Raw genomic sequence first — 12,861 nt, 5'->3', positions numbered from 1 at the left:
GCAGGTGCCATATGTTGCAGTTTCAGGGTAAATGCACTTATATTCGCCCTCCATGGTCCCATGAGGGCACATTTAAGGTTTCTGGCTCCCAATTGTCACCTCTCTTTGGCAGAGACCCATCACTCTCCCTTCAGAATGGGGTCTTAAGGCTGCACAGCCCCCTGCCAGCCAGTCTGATATCCCTGGCAAGCCAGCCTACCTAAAGGCCAGCCCCCATGCATTGCTTTCTGTCTCCGAGAGCTCTGAGCAGCATACTGCCAGCCATTGCAAGTTACCACACAGCTCTTTCTAAGCAAGCACATGTATTCTTAGGGGGAAAAGCATTACAGACAAAACATATAAAAAAAATTAAAAGAACCTACATGCATGCTAAAAACTTCCCAGAAGTCACCCCCAACTCCAGCCTAGAATACTTGTCAATCATTCAAACCCCACAACTGGGTTTGCTCCCTTGGTTACAAGTTCATGTCAATTTTTCAATCAGGAACTAGACCTCCCAAATGGACAATTTAGCTGTGTCTTTATACAGAACAGGCCTTTGCTCTCCAGTATCCTGGACCAGGCAATCACCAATCAATGGCCCTCTCCTCAGGGCACAGCTTCAAAAGGCCAGATAACCAGGGTCATAGAATTTTCATTAATCACTCCCCAGAAAATCAATGTAACACTTATTGTCCCAAAAGTCCATGCCTGCTTGACACATTTCAATACAATTTATTGTTCGTTTAGTGTGCAGGGGCTGGGTGGTGTGGCAGCCTGTGATATACAGGGGTTCAGACTAGATGATCTGGTGGGGTCCCTTAAGTCCTTAAGCTTTTTGAACTCCTTAAATTTCCCAGATCTCACATTTGTCTCACCCCTTATCAGCAACCAAGGACTTTCCATCACACTCTCACAATGTATATATGGCTGGGAAATTCTGTGGCGTGTCTTGCAGAAGTGCTCTATGATGTACATGCCAGAGCAGCTTACCTGATCCAGCAGCAGGTGCCTTCACCGCCTCTGTTCCCCCATCCTCGAGCTGGGAGTCATAATCTTCCCATTTGGATTCTGGTGTGTTTGAGTGGTTGGGGCTGTCATGGTTACAGGGCTAGCTGTAAGTTTGTCCTCTTCCCAGTTTCTCTGAATGCACCATTTGAGGTCTTTTGCCTTTACCACAATTCTTCCACATTTAGACCATCCCTGGGCTACAGCACCCTGTGGATCAACCATTCCTATCCAGCAGGTTCAGCTGAACTCAGGTACCTGTTGTTCTTCCCTGCAGGAGTCTGTGATTGATGGTTTACAGGGATCCGACAGCTTTCCTGAAACAAAAGTAGTATTTTAAATAGTGGAACAAAGCACTTAGAGAAAAAGGATTTTAAAACAACCAGCTCTCTTAGCTAAAGGCTTCCCATCCCCTGAATATTGGCAGGCATAACATCTCCAGACACACCGAATGAGGTATCATGTGTCAGTTCCCTTGAACCACTTCTCCCCGGTCTTGAGAGAATGTTCCTTTTTAAACTTGCCACAGTTCTTTTAATCACCTGCATTCCCAGGCCTTTTCCTATCTTGGCATCGTCTCTTAACAACTCTCAAGAGTTTGCTGAGAAGTGTCTTAACTGCAGCCTTTCCCTTTCTGCTTGTTTTTCCTGACAACCACCTATTAATCTAAACCAATATAGTCATACAGTAAACATGCCAATAACCATCTCAACATACTGTATTAATAAATTACAGAGACGCTCCAAATCCATCACAGAGTCTTCCAGGCACTGCGGCAAAGGTCCTTCCCCTTTCAGGGTAAGTCAAAGTTCCAAACAAAGATAGGCTTCCAGCAACTCTCCCAGGGTCAAGCAGTGCTGCAGCTCTTCTCTGAGGCTCAGAATCCTTACCCCGTTTATCCAGGGGTTCCCTCCCCAGCAACCTCAATATACCCCACTAGTGCTGTATTGCCCAAGCCTCTTCCTTCTTCTGTGTACCCTTCCCAGCTTCTTCTAAATCTTACCTCCTCAACTCCTCCCAGCTGTCTGCTCCCCAGCATTCTCTATCCCAGCAATTCTCAACCAGAGGTCTGAGGCCCCCTAAGGGGCTGTGAGCAGGTTTCAGGGGATCTGCCAATCAGGGCCAACATTAGGTTCACTGGGGCCCGGGGCAGAAAGCCAAAGCCCCGCCATCCAGAGCTGAAGCTGAAGCCTGAGCAACTTAGTGGCGTGGGGCCCTGGGCAATTGCCCTGCTTGCTGCCCCCTAATGTCGGCTCTGGCTTTTACATGCAGAAAAACAGTTGTGGCCTAGATGGGCCGTGGAGTTTTTATAGTATGTTGTGGGGGGGAGACTCAGAAAAATGTTGTGAACCCCCACTCTAGCCCACCATGAAGAACCTCCTGCCAGTCTTTCTCCTGAGGCACAGGCTTGCCTTATATTCTGTAGCCTGTCACATGACTGTCACTTAACCGGACCCCCAATCTCCAGCAGGACTTACTCTCTGTTTGGTCATGTGATCTTTAGAAGACCTACAAGTCCCAGAATATCTGTCCTTAAAGGAGCCAAGCCTTGGAACACGGCTGTCTGGACCCATGCCACAATTACCCTTAAAGAGAGGACAGCCTGCCCTGTTACACAGGAAATGAAGCTAGCTAATAGAGCACCGGGTTGGGTACATATGAACACACAGCATTTTTCATAAGTTAGTAGGTTCAAAAAAGTTGCCATTGTGCACTGCAAATGGCTTCTTGATTGAGCAGATCTTAGCAGAGGGGAAATTAATTTTTCCCCCTTATATCCCTCATTGGGAGGAGGGTTGCTCCAACCCAGTGAGGTAGCTGAGTAGTCCCCATGCTGCTCCTCCCACTTCCCCGAGTCACCAGAACTGGGGAGAAGCAGGAGCCTATCAGACACATACCCTGCATGCATTCAAGGGATGGGCAACAATAATGGCTCTGGGGTCCTTCTCAGTCATCCCAGCCACCAGATCATGTTATGGGTGCTCTGACCAGCCGATCACCAGGATCCCCTTTCTCCTTCCTCTACGGGTGCTTCCAGGCTTTAGGGTGTATTGTTATGCCAGGGTTTTAGTAGCCTCCTCTCTTCCCCAGCAATGATGGCATGAAAAGACAGGAGCCTTGAGTCCTGGGTATGGGTAGGGCACGACCTGCCCCTTTCTGAGGCTGCACAGAATCTTACCATAGAAAGTAAGGCGCTCCCATCATTGGGAGTGAGAGCCTCTCATGAGCCATGGATTTGAGCATGTTGCCTTTAGTGGGAGTTTTGCTTGAGGATAAAGACTTCAGAATTTGGCCAACATGTTCAGCAGAAAAGTAACTGAAATTCCTCTGTTCTAACTGTAAAACGTCAGGTGCTGTATAGTAGCCAGCTGCAAAACCAAACCCTAGTCTCTGTATCAGCCAATTGGTCAGTGGGTGGGGATGAGCAGAGGACATTTGGCTTCTGCATTATTGCTTCTCCACAGTAAAGTCAACACAGCATATAATGAAAGGAAGCTCCTTCATCAGGCACAAGAAAAGGTTTGTCTGCATGGCAAATATTCCCCCTTCTCTATAGTGCTTCTACCTAGGATACTTTGGAATTCATCTTTTTATCTAGAAAGTGCAATGACCAGACCAAATCTCTCATTGGGTCCTAAATGTGATCGTTTGGATGCTATCCCATATAATTTCTTTGCATCTATTGTTCTTCCCTTTATTGTAATTACTTTAGATGTTGGCAAACTGAAAGATAAGCACTTGTTAACACATGTATTTTTCAGCCCCCCATTGCTCTTAGAAGCTGAAAATTTTACCTTATTTATTAAGAACAGCATCACCTTTCCCACGTTTAAAGTCTCCAGGTGAGTACATTTTTTTTTAAAAGAGATCAAATGTCAAATCTGTATGACTTTCTTTTTTCTGATCGCTCATGAGTTTGATCCCTGCCACTATGTAAAGCGATGTAGTATTGTACTTATAGCTTTTGGCTCATTTGATGCAGAAAACACCATCTTTTGTCCCTGAGTCCAGTATTTGGTTGACTGCAGCATTCAATAACAAATCAGTTAGCAGGAATCAGGACTGGTCCTTAAACGAGTCACTAACCAGAATGGGGCCGAAAACTCTGACCCTCCAAACAATAAGACCGCTCATGTGAGTAAAGTTCTGAACTTATTCGCAAGAGCAGGGCCTAACTTTATAACACGTGGTTTAGTGTAGCTAGGAGCGAGCCTCAGCCTGGGCAGACAGATTTGCACTAGTGTCTACACGGGCAATTTACAGAGCTGCAACTTTCTCGCTAGGGGTGTGAAAAAACACCTCAAAGAGTGCAGCAAATTTCAGCGCTGTAAAGCGCCAGTGTAAACAGTGCACCAGCACTGGGAGCCACACCCCTCGTGGAGGTGGGGGTTTTTTTAGAGTGCTGAGAGAACTCTCCCCCAGTGCTCTGCCGCGACCACACGAGCCCCGTTAAAGCACTGCCAGCGTAGACTAGCCCTAACTCACACACCTTCTGGGTGTGGTGTTCTGTCCCATCTAGTGGCACCGGGACCACTTAGAGAGAGAGAGTTAAAATGAGTCTGCTCTACAGCCTTAGCTAAGAGCCAGTTGGCTTTTAGCTCATGCAGTAAAGGCTCATGCTCTAAGATCCAGAGGCCCCACATTCAATCCCACCCGCTGACAACCAGGGTCTGCTGGTGTTACGCTAGCACACTAAAAATAGTGGCGTAGACGTTGCTGTACTGGCAGAGACTCACTCCCAGCTACACTGAACCATATGTTATAAAGTTAGGCCACCTGAGCTGAGACACAGGAGATTGGGTCGGGTGGCTAGCCCGAGCCTCTGCAGCAACGTCCACACTGCTCTTTTTGCCGAGGTAGCTCAAGCCCAGCTAGCATGAGTCTGTCTACCCAGACCGGGAAGCTCACATGCAGCTGTAGTGTAGCCATACCCCTAGTGGCTAGAGCACCTGATTGGGACTCAGGAGACCTAGTTCTATTCCCAGCTGTGCCACTGACCTTGGACAAGTCACTTTGCCTTCTATATGCCTCACTTTACCCACCTGTAAAATGGGGGTAATCATGCTGACCTCCTTTGTAAAGCACTTTGAGATCTACTGATGAAAAATGCCTACATAGGAAATAGGTAGTATTATAAGGAACACTTCAGCTATGTAAAACCTGCTGCGTTGGTGCTAGCATTCAGCTGTAAATGGTGTCTAATTTTAGTCTTAAAATCAGAGAAGCAGAGATTGCAATTAAATTTACTGGAGAGCTCAGTTGTCATGGTACACACACCTCTCCTCTTTCTCTGTCTTTTTATTCTTCTGAAGGCAGAAATATAAAATGAAGTACTACAGTGGGAGCAGCTAACGCACCAGGACAATCTAGATTGTATAGAAATTGTCAAAGGCCCTTCACATCATTACAATTTCTGCTTCTATTACAGTAATTGATTTAGGAAATAATTCCCTCAGTGCCTCTCTGTAAACTGTCTCTCTGACCAAACGAACAAGTGTAAGAGGATTTGTTGCTAGTCTGATTATAATTTGATCCAGAACAAATGAACAAAAGTCATTTGTGCTGGGCATGACAGATTTCCCTTCTGTAGATTTGTACTGTCCCTGTACTATTTATGAGGTTAAATACACAGTAACCTGACATTAATCCATGCTGCTCTCTGAAGCAGCATGTATTCAGTAGAGTCTGTCCAGCCACCATGGATTGCCAGTTCACCCAAGACTCCCAGGAGAGGTGAAAGAGACTAAGATATTCTGAAGTTGTAATTAGGTGAAATGCACAGAACCCAGCTAAACAAATCCCTCTGTCATATTTTGCCTTCACTATCTTAATTTCTGCATGACAAAACCATGTTACAAAGTCAAAATGGGACCAGTTACACTAATGTAAATCTAGAGAAACTCCAACTGACTTGAATGAAGTTACTCTGGTTTACAATAGTGTAAGTGAGCGTTATGCCCTTTTAGCCAGGAACTCTCCTAGTATGTGTTAGTACATCACCTAGCACAAAGAGACCTATCCTGACTGTACTGCAATATAAACAAACAAACAACAGAAACAATCTGGAGCACTGTGTCCATAAAGATTTATAGCTAAAACCCACTCTTCCACTGCTTTGAAAACAGTCTTGTCTCAATCCTTATAATTTAGAGAGACAGAGACAGAAATAAGTTTTCTGAAACAATGTAAATTCTTTGCTCTCGTGTTGCTGATTTTAAAGCACAATGCTCACTGTGGCCTAGCTTTTCGAAAGAGCTCAGTACCCGCTCAGGCATGGAGACAAGTGTCCAGATTTTCAAAAGAACTTGGCACGTTGGGTGCAGAACTCTTATGAGACTCTGGACATCAGCTGCTGGGTGGTGAGTAATGAGCTCATTTGAAAATCTGGCTTTTTATACCACAACTAATCATAAACTATCACATTTCATTCAGTTGACATGCAGATTCTTTTTTATTCACAGACGCAACCTGGTGGAGGGCATTACCACAAGCTATCTGAAAAAATGCTCCTACCACAAAAACAAAGATCCCTTTTGCCCTGTGTTTGAGCTGGGATACATTGTGAAGGAATCGGGACAAAATTTTCGTGCCCTGGCCCTTAAGGTACACAGATTTCAACTGATGTTTGCTCTGGTCATGAGAATGAGGGGGCATATGAGGTTGACCTGAAATTTTGTTTGTTTGTTTTTTGGTTTTTTTTGGCCACTGAAGTGAAAAATCATCATTAGCACAGCTCTATACCTTGATCCATAGTTCTGACCAATCACTTTATATATTTTGTTTGCAGCAAAATCCAAACTTGGCAAATAGGAGTCAACAAGGTGTCCTTGTTTACACTTCAAGCTGGAGCAGCAAATTACAGCTCAGGGAGACATACTCATGCTAACTCTGACTGAGCTAGCATGTTGAAAGTAAAATGTAGCCATAGTGGTGTGAGCAGCACAAGGCGCTAGATGCCCTATGTACCTAGCAGACATGTCTCCTCCAGCTCAAAATGCAGACATACCCTTAGGGCATGGCTACACTTGCAGATGTAGAGTGCTTTGAGTTAAACCAGCCTTTGGAGAGCGCAGTAGGGAAAGCGCTGTAGTCTGTCCACACTGCCAGCACACTGGTGTGGCCACATTAGCAGCTCTTGCAGCGGCACAGAGAGGAGTGCATCGTGGTAGCTATCCCAGCTTGCAAGTGGCTGCAACGTGCTTTTCAAAAGGGGGAGTGGAGTGTGACATGGAGTGTGTTGTGTGTATGTGGGGGGAGAGACAGTGGATTTTTGGGGGGGCTGAGAGCATGTCAGCATGCTGTCTTGTAAGTTCAGACATCAGCAGACCTCCCTCTTCCCCTCGCCCCTCTCTCTCTCTCTCCCTCCCCCCCGCCCCCCCACAGGAATGGTTGCTTTGTCTCAGAGCAGATAAGCATGCCGGCTGTCAGAAATGGAGCTTTCAAAGGGCACGGCATGCCTGCAGTTATTCCAAAACAATGACAAGAGTGTCCACTTGATTTAAGAGGATTATGGCATGTTTCCGGAGGCTGATCAGGGCTCCGTAATGCAACACCTTGTTCACACTGATGCTGGGGCACTCCAGAGGGGGTGCATCAAACATTATTCTAGCCGTGGAGTCAGAGCACTCTACGTGTCTTGCCAGTGTGGACAGGTAGTGAGCTAGTGCACCCGGGGCTCCTTTAATGCGCTGTAACTCGCAAGTGTAGCCAAGCCCTTAGACTACAGAGAAATATGGTCTAATCTGCAAAAAAAAGATCAGGAAAGGCAGAGCATTTCGTGCTCACGTTAACAAGGATTGTGTGTATTTGCCATGTTGCTGATCACAAGGTGCTACAATGTTGTTTGTTCTAGAACAAATAAAGAGGGTTTTTTTTCTGTCTCCACCCTTCTCATCCTGTTTGGCTTTTGTATTGAGAAACTCACCACTGCTTTGGTTCAGGCTTTTTTGCTTCCTTATTGCTTTTTGTTAACATTTCCCTCTCCACCTCCACAAGTGCACATGCATGGCTCACACACAAGCCACCTGTCTACATGTTAGCATCTTACACCGGGGAAGAGGAAGAGGTGAAACATGTTACTATGGAGCTGTGTCGATGTTGCTCAGTTGATTAGATGGAAAATGACCTCCTGAATCCAGCACTATCTAATCTGTGCCCCCTCCTCTTCCTCTTTCCTTCCTAACCACAAGAATCTGATATGTTCTCTCCATCACTGGCCCAGCCTCATGAGTGACAGTTCCAAGCCCACAGCAGTTGTGTACTAGCTATTGATCCACTGAGCTGGCTATAAAAGCTAGTAAAACACAGAATCCATGCTACTTACTGTATGCGCAGAAATGGGGCCCATACATGAAGACACTGTACCTCCCTGTTTCCATTTTTTTTATTTGTTGTTGTATTTCCAATGGTAGCCCATTGTAAATGGTTGAGAGATTAATCTTTTCAGCATGATTGGCCAGATCTGTCTGTTTAAGGGGTTACAAGTTTCTCTCTCTCTAATCCAAGAAGGAGCATCCCTACAGATGTGCATGAGCTGCAAAATTTGGATCCACGCCCAGCCCGCACTGCAAATTTTAGGGATTTTCAGATGCAGGCTTTTGGCTTGGGCCTCTCTCTAATAATCACAAAATAAAAGTCCCTTCTCTCCCAAACACAGGATGCAATCATTCTATCCACCGGCTTGGGCTGTGACGTCAACCCTGCTGCCCAAATCCTTAGTGGAAAGGGTCATAGCTGCTCAGGGTCATGCTTCTAGACACAGGTTACTGAACAAAGAGGAGGCAACCTTGTGAGCACTACAGTGATACCATGTAAACAGCAACAGTCATGACAGCCAGCATTACTAGGCTCCTGTATCCAACATGAGGACTTCCCAATGAAGCTCTTGATCTGCTCTTTCCAAATGGAGCAGCATGATAGTAGAAGAGGCACTGGAGGCTCTACTAGTAACTGAGGGTGAGGCTAGCATGGCAAGTGTGTCATACAAAGAACCAGATGATTGCAAGCAGGAATCCTATGACACTGAGAGTCCTGGGTGAAGAGTGGGAAATAAATCATCAGGACTATGTATCATGGCTGGATCTCTGGTCCCTTAGTAGCATCTTTGGAGCCAGCTGTGGAGAGTGAGTTTATGGAGATGGAAAAAGCATCCCTTTCCAAATTAAAAAGCTAACAAAACCAGGATGCAGCAGAGCACAAATTTCTGCATGATAATGATGTGGCTATTTCCTGTCCTTTTGTCTTGTTTCTCATAGGGTGGGGTTGTCGGTATCACCATAGACTGGGACTGTGACCTCGACTGGCCCGTGACATACTGTAAACCTGTTTACCAGTTTCATGGACTTTACAATGATGACAATAATGTTTCACCAGGCTTCAACTTCAGGTAAGATGGCCCTATTATCTTCTATTCAGCCTTCATATATAGTTTCTTTCATCCTGGAGGATCTCAAAGCACATTACAGACTCTATAAAAACAGGGATTATTCTCCCGGCTACCAAAATAAATGTCACATTGCATGTGCAAAGAGCAGCCATTTGCTTTAGACCAGGAAGTGAAAATGCTCCACCTCCCTTTAATCAGTTGTCCTCCTTCTCTCTTCCTCTTCTCACACACCCAGGCACTCACTCCACACTCCTAGCTCTGAGCCATTGCAAAACCCTCCCAGGGTCACCTATATGCCCCAAATTAAAACATCATCATAATCATAACACGATGTATCTCCTTTGCTGAAATGGGTTAGCAGATCCCATAATTGTCACTATAGTTGTGTAGTGCTACACCTGGCACTGCACTTAATAGTAACACGTAGCTCGTATATAGCACTTTGCATTCTTAGATCTTAAAACACAGGCAGTCAGTATCATTACTGCCTCTCTGTCATGACAGGCAGGGCGGCTGGGCCAAATTTGAGTAAGTGACATTGTGACTTAGTGCATGGGGTCAATGATTTGACCTGGCTCCCCTTCTGTCATAACGGGGGGAGAGGGAAGAGGGAGGCAGCCAGGCCAAACCTGAGTGGCACTGTGACCCTCTGTGCCGGGTTCCAATGCCAAGAGCAGGGCCAACCCCCTGGGACAGGAGCCACTCCTGCAGGGTAGGCTTGCTCTCTGACCCTACCAACCCCTTCTGAGTTGGCGGTGCCATGCCAGCAGGTGCTGCTGAGAGTGGTCCGTGCTCCCTCAGTGGGGCGAGGAGGAGCAGAAGTACCCAAGCCGATGATTTTGGGGTTCCCCCCATCAAACTTGGATGCTGGGTGGGCTGCAAAAAAAGACAACATGCAGTTGGTGGGTCACCTTATTAATATATTCCAAATGTAGTAAGAGCATGAGTATATTCACTACACGTATTGTCAAGAACAAGGTATTTGTGAGTTAGGCCAAACTTTCCTAAAACCAGCCAGATACCCTCTAAACTGGTACTGCAGTGATCACAGAAATTCACCCCCTACATCCATTCACCCATTAGTGGCACAGGATTCTCAGTCGAATGCCTCATCATAGGTTGCCTAGCTATAGATATTGAAATACCCACCCATTTTTTGTATTTGTTTGTTATTCATTTCTTTAGATTTACGTAATAGTAACAAAATGAGAGCCCTGTGCACCGTAACGCTTATTCTTCTTGTAATAACATAATACACCCAGTAGCAATAAACAACAAATGTTCAAACAGGAGCAAATGAACTCATCTCATCTTAGCCAGTCGTGAAAGCTTCAGTTGAATATTTTCAGTTCATTCACTGACTTTGATTTGGAAGAGGTCAGCTTCAGGGTAAAATTAATACTAACTAACAAGCTGTTGTTTAGCACTGTTCCTCTGCTCTGATCCTCAAAGCACTTTACAAAGGATGTGACTATTATTAGCCCCATTTTCCAGACGGGGAAATTGAGGCATCAAGCAGGGAAGTGACTTGCCCTAGGTTATCCAGCAGGGCAAGAGTCTCCCAAGTCCCAGTCCCTTCCTCTGTCCACTCAGTCACAAAAGTTCTAGTTTCTCAATTTTCTAAGTGGTTTATATTAGTTTGGTTTATCTTTGTTTTCTAAAGACCATGAAAGGCCATTTAACATATTATCTGTCTGATTGGAAAGGTATGCCAAATACTACAGAGATAACGGAACTGACTACAGGACTTTGTACAAGGTGTTTGGAATCCGGTTCGATATCCTGGTGAATGGAAAGGTAACATCCTGTGTGAATTCATTTTAAATTTAATTCACAGATTTCTCATGAGCCTAGCTTTTAATTTCATAGCCAGTTCATGTGTTGTTATATAATCCACTTCAGTATCTGGACCTAATGCATCTCAGGGTCTTAGAATGAAGGTTGAAAGAGTCAGGATGGTGCATATGCCATTTCCATACATTCCTGAAGTTCATTTACTGAAGCAGAGGGTTGAATTGTTTCAGCAAACTTTGTAGGGATGGATATGATTTCTGTTGGAGTCCTGGGTGCTTCCTGCTGTGACAGAGCTCTCTCTCTCTCTCACTCTCTCTCTCTCAATGCAAGTTAATAGATAAACTGCCAGTTGATGGCACTCGGGAATATGTAGCATAGTTCCTGGTTTTGCAAATGGTTCTCTCTGTACAGCTATTTACACCAGCTATTTATACTTTCCACAATGGCCATTGAGCACTGCAAGCCATCTTCGAAGGATGGTGTTTAAAGATAATAGGTCACAGTCATCAAATCTAATGGTTTGGTCAATCAGAAAGTAACCATTGTGAGCTGATGGTCTCTGTCTTTTCCTGGTGCCCACATCCCAGAATCACCCCTACATTAGTATAGATGGCACTCTGGTTGACAGTCTCAGCACAGACATCAAGCATGGGTGTGGAGATAGACTTGCCCCTTGTCACTAGAAACTGGTCTCTTTGGGTCATGAGTAATTGAGGAACATTGCAGGAGGAGCATAAGGAAAGTCATTGGAACTGCCCATCCTTTTCCTGTTCTTTGCCTAAATAGAGAACTGCAGTTGCATGGATGGAAATCCCAGTGTCTTCAGGAATATTCAGTTCACAAAAGAAAAAAGAAAGTAATGGCTTGATATCTAAAATGCCCAGTCACCCCATCTCCTTCTCTAGAAGGGTGTCCACAGCTCCTGCAGAACTTTGAGAGGGAGTGAACTCTTTTAGTAGTAGCCACGCAAGGTTCCTGAGCAGGGTCATCTCTAGCCCTACCAGTTCCTTCCCCCTGCAGGATTCCTCTGCTTTATTAAGAGATCCTGCCTATTTTCTCTGATTTTATTCAGGCAGGTAAATTTGACATCATCCCAACGATGACCACGATAGGTTCTGGAATTGGTATATTTGGAGTGGTGAGTATTGCTATGTCCAGCCTGCATGTGAACATGCAAATTATTCTGCTTGAATGTGGCACTGAAGAGAAAGTGACTCTGAGCTATAGCAAAATACCAGCTCCACATAGGCATCTGCCTGGCCCTGTAAATGTGGAAAATGGAAAATGAATAGAGAAGATATTTCCTTGCAGAGCTCATCTATATCCAGATCCCCTAGATATGAACAAACCATGGTGCAATGAGGACTGATGTTAGACAGTTTGCATATCAGCTTGGGCTGCCATCTTGCTGGACCCTGTCAAGCTAAGGAAAGTCAGGCCTGGTCAATATTTTCATGGGTGACCTCCAAATGAAACACCGGAGCAAATATTTTGGCTGATAGGTAGAGGTCTTCCTTCTGTATATGTACCAAACCAATACCCCAGCATGTGTTTTCAGCGGTGAGGTTCTGTCTTTTGACCACATTGGGATCCTGGCTGCTTGTGGCCATTAAAGACTGCATGGCACCTTTTGCAACAGGAAGGGTGTTAAACTTAGGGTGTTAGCCAAATTACAGTTTAAGTAATTACTTTCT

At 45.2% G+C, this 12,861-nt stretch overlaps 1 protein-coding gene and 1 long non-coding RNA gene across 4 annotated transcripts in view; one reads left to right on the top strand and one right to left on the bottom strand.

Annotated features, from left to right (window-relative positions):
- LOC120387315 overlaps positions 1 to 12,861 on the bottom strand; it is a 73,569-nt gene that overhangs the window by 32,105 nt on the left and 28,603 nt on the right. Inside the window, exon 2 of the long non-coding RNA XR_005590116.1 lies at positions 973 to 1,304. This is a non-coding gene — a long non-coding RNA (uncharacterized LOC120387315). The remainder of the gene's footprint in view (positions 1 to 972; positions 1,305 to 12,861) is intronic.
- P2RX1 (purinergic receptor P2X 1) overlaps positions 1 to 12,861 on the top strand; it is a 33,625-nt gene that overhangs the window by 16,278 nt on the left and 4,486 nt on the right. For 2 of the 3 annotated variants that reach the window (XM_039507861.1, XM_039507860.1), the window contains exons 6-10: positions 3,750 to 3,830; positions 6,450 to 6,591; positions 9,243 to 9,373; positions 11,080 to 11,170; positions 12,240 to 12,305. In XM_039507861.1, the coding sequence (XP_039363795.1) occupies positions 3,750 to 3,830; positions 6,450 to 6,591; positions 9,243 to 9,373; positions 11,080 to 11,170; positions 12,240 to 12,305 (511 nt within the window). Of the gene's footprint in view, positions 1 to 1,722; positions 1,786 to 3,749; positions 3,831 to 6,449; positions 6,592 to 9,242; positions 9,374 to 11,079; positions 11,171 to 12,239; positions 12,306 to 12,861 lie in introns of all 3 variants that reach the window. The other variant, XM_039507862.1, reaches the window with a different exon arrangement.

Source organism: Mauremys reevesii, linkage group 20 (assembly GCF_016161935.1).
Source record: "Mauremys reevesii isolate NIE-2019 linkage group 20, ASM1616193v1, whole genome shotgun sequence".
Classification (NCBI taxonomy): Eukaryota; Metazoa; Chordata; order Testudines; family Geoemydidae; genus Mauremys; species Mauremys reevesii.
This window is presented reverse-complemented; position numbering and strand designations above follow the sequence as displayed.